Raw genomic sequence first — 10,754 nt, 5'->3', positions numbered from 1 at the left:
GAATAACTATTTAAAAATACTTAGAGCATATTCGCCTATGGGAAGAACATTGGAATGTAAAATATTTAAGATATATGTAGAAATATGTATATATGAATAAATAGAACATTTTTTGGTATGTGAAGAACATTGGAATGTGAAATATTAATGTTGTCATGTCTTAACCTGTAACTTGATAATATGCAGTTAGGTTTGCACATTGACTTCTATTGGGGAATACTCTAACACGTTCCCAATATTGGATTTTTTTACTTCTAGTAGAGTTAGTGCTCGAGCGAGAGCATTAAATAACATTCCACTTATAATCTGGTCCATAGTTTGTTAATACAGTATAAAGCAAGTTAGGCAGAATTGCTAGACAAACTCATAAAGGGACAGATTACGCGTAGAGCACAAACATTTGCGGTTAAGCAATATCAGGTTTTTGCGTTTGTTTGCACACAGGTTAAATTGTGCTGGTATTACAAGTTGAAAGTAAAAGCGATTCCTTGAGCACAATTCAAGTTAATGCTTGTCGGGTTAGTGCATCCTCATAGCTGTGGTTATCTGTTTTGCAAAAACAAAAAGTGTCACAAAACACATAAAAAATACATTACAAAGTACAGTTACATCTAGTAAAAAATTTTTTTTTTTTAATATATTGCAAAAAAAAGGGCTCAAAGATATGAGGCAGGCAAAGAAATTTAACATTGAGATACATGCATATACATGTCTAATGATGGTTATGTATGTATATATAAATGTCTATATATGTGTACGTATGTATGTATTTATAAGTGCATATATGTATTTACAGATGTATATACACATATAAACACATAAATACATATGTACACATATATAGACATATTTATTTAGGTGCATTGGAGCCCTTTGCAGTTAAAGGGATACTGAACCCAAATTTTTTCTTTTGTAATTCAGAAAGAGCATGCAATTTTAAGCAACTTTCTAATTTACTCCTATTATCAATTTTTCTTCGTTCTCTTGCTATCATTATTTGAAAAAGAAGGCATCTAAGCTTTTTTTTTGGTTTCAGTACTCTGGACAGCACTTTTTTATTGGTGGAAGAATTTATCCACCAATCAGCAAGGACAACCCAGGTTGCTCACCAAAAATGGGCATCTAAACTTACATTCTTGCATTTCAAATAAAGATATCAAGAGAATGAAGAAAATTTGATAACAGTAGTAAATTCGAAATTTGCTTAAAATGTCATGCTCAATCTGAATCACAAACTAAAATTTTTGGGTACAGTGTCCCTTTAAGTAGATGAAAACATGTTAAATCGTATTTATGCAATAAAGTGTTATACTTTGAATATGTGATTGGGTTTGCACATGACTTTGACTTCTGTGGGGGAATATGTTATCGTACACGCAATATTGTAAGTTTGCTTTTTTTGCAAGAGCAATAACTTTTTACTTTCAACTTGTAATACCAGCGCAACCTGACATGTGCAGAAAGCTTACTTCTAGCGCAATTAGCGCTCTAGCAAAAGCACTAAATAGCGCTCCATATTTAAAAAAATGATTATGCTGTTCCATGGCCTCCCTCTTCTGAAGCTGCTCAGAGTGACTTTCCTCATCCAGGCAGTGGTGCAGATGCAACCACAGGTCTGCAACCCTACCTGCGGCCCTAAACTTGTCTGCCAGGAGGGGAGCTGCTTTGCAAGATGCACTATGCACATAAAGCTCGCTCTGTGGCCTTCCCGCTGCTCAGCAGGTCCCCAAATAATGTAGCCCTACAACAGCCCTTCTGAGATCTCCCGGTATCCTGGCAGGCCAATCAGTCCTTTATTTATCGCACGTCGGATTCCGCTTGTATGCACAATTTTTACTGTCCACTTGAAACCTGCATGCGCAAAAACTTTACTTCTGGTAGTGTTATCGCTCGAGTGAATGAGCTAAATAGTGCACCACTTGTATTTTAGCCCAGTATTGCCATATCTATTTGTTCGCTTGGTCTTGGGTTCCATTTGTTTCAGACCATACCTTTTGTCCTAGAGGCAGTAGTCCAAAATGACAATATCGTGCTGGAGGCCTGGATGTCAGATAAGATATTTTGCTAAATGTTGGAGTACACACACGTTTTAATAAAAAGAAACAGACAAGACAATGGTTGCTGCTGTACCGATGCACATCACACACTGTTGTGAATCTCTCCGAAGTTCCCTTCCTTCACCAAAACATCATTTTCAAAGTAAATCTCTCCCTTCTGTTTAAGTTGGATTTCTGAGAGATACTGCTCTTGCTCATGTTAAAGGACTTTCACAAAGACTTTGTAAACATCTGAGAATTGAGTCTATGAGGATAACTTTAAACATGTTTATTAAAGAGCAGGTGTGTGGGATGGTGAGGATGGAATGTTAGAGAACTTTATTTCCTTTTACCTATTCTACCTTCACTCCACTTGTCACATTCCTTGGAGGTGTATTTATAGGGTTGATGTACTATAATCCAGCGGCCTTCTTCAGAAAATTCTGCTGCCACTCCTTCTCCCACCCTCCCTGGTCTGTGGTGGTCATCATCCATCAATGCCAATTCCTCAGAACTGCTGTATGCTGCATCCTGTTTTGTGGTATTCATCATCTGTCAATTCTAAATCCTCTGGGAACTGTTTGCCGCTGTGTCCAAGGGGCTCTAGGCCCCTGTTGTCCTCTTACTCCGCTGGAGATGTATTTTTTAGGGTTATGTACCGTCAGGCCTACCTATCTAATTCATTTTGTTTCTTGCTTTTTGCTGCTGCTGCTCCTGCCCTCCTTGCTCTATGGTGGTCGTCTTCTGTCAATGCCAAATCCTCAAGGAACTACTGGCACCTGTGTCCAAGAGGCTCTAGGCACCTGTTACCCTCTTCCTCTCCTTGAGGAGTATTTTTGAGATTTATGTGCTATTAGGCCTACATATCTAGTTCAGTAACTCTGCTGCCAGCTGCTGCCACTCCTGCTCTCCCTGCTCTTTGGTGGCCATCATACATCAATGCCAAATCTTCAGGGAACTGCTGGCCACTGTGTCCAATGGGTTTTAGGCACCTTTTGCCCTCCTCCTCCCCTGGAAGTGTATTTTTGAGGTTTATGTACTGTGAGGCCTACCTACCTAGTTCAGTAACTCTGCTGCCCTCTCTGCTCTGTAGTGGTCATTATACGTCAATGCCAAATCCTTACTGAACTGCTGACTGCCGTGTCCAAGGAGCTCTAGGCATCTGTTGCCCTCATTCTGCCCTGGGGTGTATTATTGAGCTTTCAGGCCTACCTACCTAGTTCAGTAACTTTGCTGCTACTTTTGCCATCCCTGCTCTGTGGTGGTCATCATCCGCAAATGTCAAGTCCTCAGGAAACTGCTGGCTGCTGTGTCCAAGGGGCTTTAGTAAACACACGTTTGTCTTCCTTCCATGGAGGTGTATTTTGGGGGTTTATGTTTTATGTACTATTATTATCAAAAGCCTAGTTTGATTAACCTGTTTACTGCAGCTGCCTCTCCTGTTCCTGCCCTTTTTCTAAAAAATGTCTACAAGGAGAGCTATTAACTACAAACTGGTTATGTAGTAAAGGTGTGAGAAAGTGAGAAATGTGGCTACTTTAGCTTGTGGGATTTGGAAAAAAACGAGAGAGTTAAATTAAAAAAAATAAAATTGTATCATAGTTTCAATTTATTGTTTAAATTTGTAAAACTTGTTCCAGTGTCCCAGTTAGCAATGAAGGTTTGGATTTGTTGGCATTTCCTAGCAGTTTAATTTTGTAGGTAAAAGTAATGTTTTGCAGGCTTCCTATAGGCTTTAATGGAATGTAAAGAATTTTGGCTTGACTAAAATGATCTTCTGAATATTCGGCCAGAATTGAATGGACCGACAACCGAAATTTTGAAGACCTGAATCAATGAAAAACCCTAACCGTGTACATGTCTATCATATACCATATACCTTTGAACCCTTATAAAAAATATTATATATTTATATGACTCATTTTTATCAGATATTGTATATATGACTGTAATTATTTATTTTAAAGTATTTATGTTTTGTTTATTGCACATTGTTTTTACAACCTTAACGCAAGGTTTTCAGTCATGCTAACCTGATGAGCGTAAATACGTTTTCTTTCAACTTATGATAGTTAACACAGCTTCAATATTACGACTCTCGCAAACAATAGTGCGCCACTTGTAATCTGGCCCTAAATGTTTAAATCATTATTTTTATTCCAGTGGTCAATTGACATTTAGGGGCTGATTTACTAAGCAGTCAATGCTGCTTATTCCGGCTCGACGGAATCAGGAGTTAAGAAGCAGTGGTCATAATACCGCTGCTCCTTAACTTGTCCGCCACCTCTGAGGCGGCAGACAGCAATCATCCCGATCAGATACGATCGGGATGATTGATACCCCCTACTAGTGGCCGATTGGCCTCAAATCTGCAGTGGGCAGTATAGCACAAGCATTTCACTAGAAATGCTTGTGCAATAATAAATGCTGACAGCGTATCATGTCTGCCCGACAGTTAATAAATCGGCCCCTTAGACTTATAACTGTTACAAGAATAATTGATCAAAAACAAAAATCATAAAAAATATGATGATAACATTTAACAATGTGGGAGGAGAGTAATAAAAAAAACCAGTTCCCTTGTTTTATTAATTAATTTTAATACAGATCAATGATCCCTGGTTGTCTAGTGGGGTGCATGACCCCTGCATGTATGCCTATCCTTGAGTTGTAAGAGATATATTGGCCAAATATGAGCTAAAGTTGTCAGTGGGGAGCTGCGGATTTCTCCATGAGGTCTATATTGCTTCAAAGTAAAGAATGAATTTCTCAGAAGGGATTTGTCTTCCATAAAATAAGGTCTCAACCACACTTCTTTTTCCTCTATGCATTTGCATACTACAGAGCATACACACTGCTGGGCTCCAAGTATTTATATCTACATACAAAAAAATGAGCACAATTTACTTAAATACTTGTTTACATGTTATGGTTGTTATAAACATATAAACAGCTGAATATTGTTTTTTTCTTTTTCTTTTTTCGCAGAAAAAGAATTTCTCTGAGTAGTATATGAACAGCTCATTCTGTCAATGTTTAAGACAGATGAAGATTTGAAAAGATAAAGAGTTAAGCATCTCACAACCTTTGTTCCATCTAGTTAATGTTTTCACCATTTAGTGCACAAGTACGACCCTCTTCCTCCATCTTTTTACAGGAGAAACTATAAAAGAACTAGCTGTTGTTCACACAACTTTGCACCACTTTCACCCAGCAACATGGCAAAGGGGTTTTATGTCAGCAAGCTCATAGCATTTGTTGCCATCTTATTCTCTGTGGCTGCTGTGGCTACAATAATAGCTCTTGCAGTTGTTTTTTCACAAGAAAAAGCCAAGAATAATGAGAACGAACAGTCACCTGTAGCAACAAGTCCAACCACTACACATTCAACGGTTGGCATTGGTTCTACATTGTCTCCTGCAACCGCTACAGATTCAACGGTTGGCACTGGTTCTACATTGTCTCCTGCAACCAATACAGATTCAACGGTTGGCACAGGTTCTACATTGTCTCCTGCAACCAATACAGATTCAACGGTTGGCACAGGTTCTACATTGTCTCCTGCAACCACTAGCCCTGTGGGTAATGAACCTTGGCACAAACTTAGACTTCCAACATCGCTGGTACCACATCACTATGATATTGAGCTGCAACCTTACCTAGATAAGAATCCAGAAGGACTCTACATCTTTGAAGGCAAAAGCACTGTCTTTTTCTTGTGCAACGAGACCACCAAACTTGTAGTTATTCACAGCAACAAACTCAATTATACCACACAGTCTGGGCATCACGCTGTCCTTAAAAATGAAGAAACTGGCTCAAATGTCCCTTTAACAAGGACTTTTCTTGAGGTGCCAACACAATATTTGGTTGTAGAGGTGGCTGAAAACTTGCAGCCTGGCAAACAGTACTCTCTTCACACTGTGTTTCAAGGGGAGCTGGCAGATGACCTGGCTGGATTCTACAGGAGCGAATACGTGGAAGATGGTAAAACAAAGTAAGAGGAGAGTCATTATGGTATCTCTTTTGCCTGCATCACTTTTTTAGCCTGTGTTTTTTAAAAATCTATATGGGAATATCATAGATAGTATACATAGGTATGTTTGTTCCCTAGCGATAAGTAAACCTTAGCTAGCAATCGTGTATGTGCTTATTCTAAACTATAAAGAGTTAGATTATTGTTAATCAATAATAAAAAGATAATGTAAAAAGTCAAATGGGACAAACATTATAAATATTCTTAAAGGGACATTAAACTACTGTGGTTACTACCCACCATGATATTGTTTTTCCTTATGTGACTGCAGCTATCTTCAAAGCCATTCTTTAGATGGTTGATAGCTTAGATATTATTGAGTTCTGTGACAGAAGAAATGTGCTTTCACAGATCAGTAATGCTGATGTTTTTTTGAAAGCTGAATTGTGTGCTTCAGGTTTAGTGTTCATTATAGAGAGTGGGAGCCAATGTCCCTCTAAAGCCAATTTTGTTAGCAGCCCAGCATTGAAACAGTTTAAATAGAGTAATTAGCAAACACTACGCAATGAAGACTGCAAGGTGTGGTTCCCTTATTAACTGACTCACAAAACTGTCCTTAGAAGGAACACTGGTGGGAGCAGTGGCTGTATTGCTCTATTTTACTTATCTGGCTTTTTATATATCTGTTATGTAACTATTAAAGTGCAAAAAAAAAACTGCAAACATTTAAACCTCCCAACCTGTTTTGTGTGTGAAAAAACAAACGGCTAGATTACGAGTCTTGCGTTAAGCTTAAAAAGCAGCGTTGACTGGTCCCAACGCTGCTTTTTAATGCCCGCTGGTATTACGAGTCTTTGCGGGTACAGGTGTACCGCTCACTTTTTTGGCCAGACTCGGAAATACCGCAAATCCATTTACGTCAATTGCGTATCCTATATTTTCAATGCGACTTGCATAGCGCCGGTATTCCGAGTCTGACCAAAAGTGAGCGGTAGACCCTCTCCTGTCAAGCCTGGTACCGCATTTAAAAGTCAGTAGTTAAGTTTTACACTACAACGCTGCAGCATAAAACTCTTAACTAAAGTGCTAAAAAGTACACTAACACCCATAAACTACCTATTAACCCCTAAACCGAGGCCCTCCCACATCGCAAACACTAAAATAAATATTTTAACCCCTAATCTGCCGAACCAGACATCACCGCCATTATAACCCCTAAACCGCCGCACTCCCGCATCGCAAACACAATTTAAATATTATTAACCCCTAATCTGCCGGCCCTAACATCGCCGCCACCTACCTTCATTTATTAACCCCTAATCTGCCACCACCATCGTCGCCGCCACTATAATAAAGTTATTAACCCCTAAACCTAAGCCTAACCCTAACCCCACCTAACTTAAATATAATTTGAATAAATCTAAATAAAATTACTACAATTAACTAAATAATTCCTATTTAAAACTAAATACTTACCTATAAAATAAACCCTAAGCTAACTACAATATAACTAATAGTTACATTGTAGCTAGCTTAGGGTTTATTTTTATTTTACAGGCAACTTTGTATTTATTTTAACTAGGTAGAATAGTTATTAAATAGTAATTAACTATTTAATAACTACCTAGTTAAAATAAAGACAAATTTACCTGTAAAATAAAACCTAACCTAAGTTACAATTACACCTAACACTACACTACAATTAAATTAATTAACTAAATCAAATACAATTAATTACAATTAAATAAAATGATCTAAAGTACAACCCCCCCCAACTAAATTACAGAAAATAATAAACAAATTGCAAGAATTTTAAACTAATTACACCTAATCTAATCCCCCTAACAAAATAAAAAAAAACCCCTAAAATAAAAAAAGCCCTACCCTACACTAAATTACAAATAGCCCTTAAAAGGGCCTTTTGCGGGGCATAGCCCCAAAGTAATCAGCTCTTTTACCTGAAAAAAAAATTTACAATTCCCCCCCAACATTAAAACCCACCACCCACACAACCAACCCTACTCTAAAACCCACCCAATCCCCCCTTAAAAAAACCTAACACTAACCCCCTAAAGATCACCTTACCGGGAGACATCTTCACCCAACTGGGCCGAAGTCCTCAACGAAGCCGGGAGAAGTCTTCATCCAAGCCGGGCAAAGTGGTCCTCCAGACGGGCAGAAGTCTTCATCCAGACGGCATCTTCTATCTTCATCCATCCGGCGCGGAGCGGGTCCATCTTCAAGACTTCCGACGCGGAGCATCCTCTTCAAACGACGGCTAAACACAGAATGAAGGTTCATTTAAATGACGTCATCCAAGATGGTGTCCCTTCAATTAAGATAATTTCTTTATTATTGTCTGTAATTTAGTTTAAAAATCTTGTAATTTCTTTATTATTTTCTGAAATTTAGTTTAAAAATCTTGTAATTTCTTTATTATTTTCTGTAATTTAGTGTTTGTTTTTTTGTACTTTAGATAATTTTATTTACATGTAATTAATTGTATTTAATTTAGGTAATTAATTTAATTATAGTGTAGTGTTAGGTATAATTGTAACTTAGGTTAGGTTTTATTTTACAGGTAAATTTGTCTTTATTTTAACTAGGTAGTTATTAAATAGTTAATAACTATTTAATAACTATTGTACCTAGTTAAAAAAATACAAACTTGCCTGTGAAATAAAAATAAACCCTAAGTTAGCTACAATGTAACTAATAGTTATATTGTATCTATTTTAGGGTTTATTTTAAAGGTATTTAGTTTTAAATAGGATTTATTTAGTTAATGATAGTAATTTTTAATGTAGTTGGCGGCGATGTTGGGGGCAGCAGATTAGGGGTTCATAAGTATAATGTAGGTGGCAGCGGTGTCCAGAGCGGCAGATTAGGGGTTAATAATTTAATGTAGGTGTCGGCGATGTTGGGGGCAGCAGATTAGGGGTTAATAAGTGTAAGATTAGGGGTTAATAAGTGTAGGTAGGTGGCAGCGACATTGGGGGCGGCAGATTAGGGGTTAATAAATATAATGTAGGTGGCGGCGATGTTGGGGGCAGCAGATTAGAGGTTCATAAGTATAATGTAGGTGTTGGCGATGTCGGGGGCGGCAGATTAGGGGTTAATAAGTGTAAGATTAGGGGTGTTTAGACTCGGGGTTCATGTTAGGGTGTTAGGTGTAGTCATAACTTTTATTTCCCCATAGGAATCAATGGGGCTGCGTTAGGAGCTAAACGCTGCTTTTTTGCAGGTGTTCTTTTTTTTATTGAGGTGAGATGTGGAGCAAATTTTGCTCTTCGCTCACTTTTTTGCGGTTAACGCCGGGATTCTAAAAACCTGTAATACCAGCGCTGTCTGTAAGTGAGCGGTGAGCATAAACTGCTCGTTAGCACCGCATAGCCTCTAACGCAAAACTCGTAATCTAGGTGACAGTGTACAATACAGCTGTGATAAAACCCATAACGTCACTGATTTATGAAGATTCACTAATTCTTCACACGGTGCCAGAATATTCCAAGTTCTAAGATGGCAGCACCACTATGAAAATGCATAAGAGAACAGCTGGCAATAAAATAGAAGAGACATACATGCACAGGCGGAAAAATAATAGCATGGTGAGTAGTAGCTATTCTGTCGAAGATGTGTCCAGCTGTTTAATGTCCCTCTGACTGACTGTCTGACTTCCACGTCCCACTGCCACAGGCTCTTAAAGGGACAGTCTAGTCAAAATTAAACTTTCATGATTCAGATAGGGCATGCAATTTTAAACAAATTTTCGATTTATTTTTATCTTCAAATTTGCTTTGTTCTCTTGGTATTCTTTGTTCAAAGCTAAACAACCTAGATATGCTCATATGCTCATTTCTAAGCCCTTGAAGGCTGCCTCTTATCTCAGTGCATTTGGAGAGTTTTTCACAGCTAGACTGTACTTGTTCATATATAGATAACATTGTGCTCACTCCCATGCAGTTATTAATGAGTCAGCACTGATTTGCTGAAACGCAAGTCTGTCAAAAGAACTGAAATAAGGGGACAGTCTGCAAAGGCTTAGATATATGTTAATCACAAAGGTAAAAAGGGTATTTATATAACTGTGTTGGTCATTCAAAACTGGGGAATAGGTAATAAAGGTATAATCTATTGTTTTAAACAATAATAATTCGGGAGTAGACTGTCCCTTTAATGTAATCACTTCTTTATCCCTAATTTTCTCTAAAAATGCTATTAGGATTTAATGTATTGGTACAAACCTATAGATCAGCTTTTGAGATTCCTCAACTATACAAATTAATGAAAAAACATACAGATAATGTATTGTTAAATAATATCTTTATTAAGTAAGCAGGAATATCCAGCTACAAAATGTTGGGTTAACATAATTTGATTAAACTAGAGCAATAGCAATATAAAATACAATTGCTGTTCAAGGTTACCTGAAAAACTAGGAGAATGGGTTGGTAAACGGCAAATGAGATACTAAGATACTCTTTGGAAGCAAAAATAGGCATGGTTTGTATTACTTACACCGGACAAGTCTTGGAGAAATGTTCTATTTACTATACAAAACAGCAGCTTGTAAACATTATCATGATGTACTAATTTGTACTAATGTCCACTGACGTATATGCCCTTTCTACTAATGCTCTGTGAACAACTGAAACAGCTTCTACTTCATATTTTTCATTTCTTCCATGCAAAAAAAAAAGGCTTTGATTGACAACAAACTAAAAAGAAGTGCTTAGGCTTAA

At 37.6% G+C, this 10,754-nt stretch overlaps 1 protein-coding gene across 1 annotated transcript in view; it reads left to right on the top strand.

The window, feature by feature from the left end:
• The first annotated feature begins 5,254 nt into the window (after nucleotides 1-5,254).
• The window catches only part of LOC128664547 (aminopeptidase N-like), a 108,730-nt gene continuing 103,230 nt past the window's right edge, over nucleotides 5,255-10,754 (top strand). Inside the window, exon 1 of the mRNA XM_053719365.1 lies at nucleotides 5,255-6,033. Coding sequence (XP_053575340.1) covers nucleotides 5,255-6,033 — 779 coding nt within the window. The remainder of the gene's footprint in view (nucleotides 6,034-10,754) is intronic.

This window comes from Bombina bombina, chromosome 6 (assembly GCF_027579735.1).
Source record: "Bombina bombina isolate aBomBom1 chromosome 6, aBomBom1.pri, whole genome shotgun sequence".
NCBI classification, from domain to species: Eukaryota; Metazoa; Chordata; class Amphibia; order Anura; family Bombinatoridae; genus Bombina; species Bombina bombina.
The sequence above is the reverse complement of the archived record's forward strand: the minus strand, read 5'-3'. Positions and strand labels throughout refer to the sequence as shown.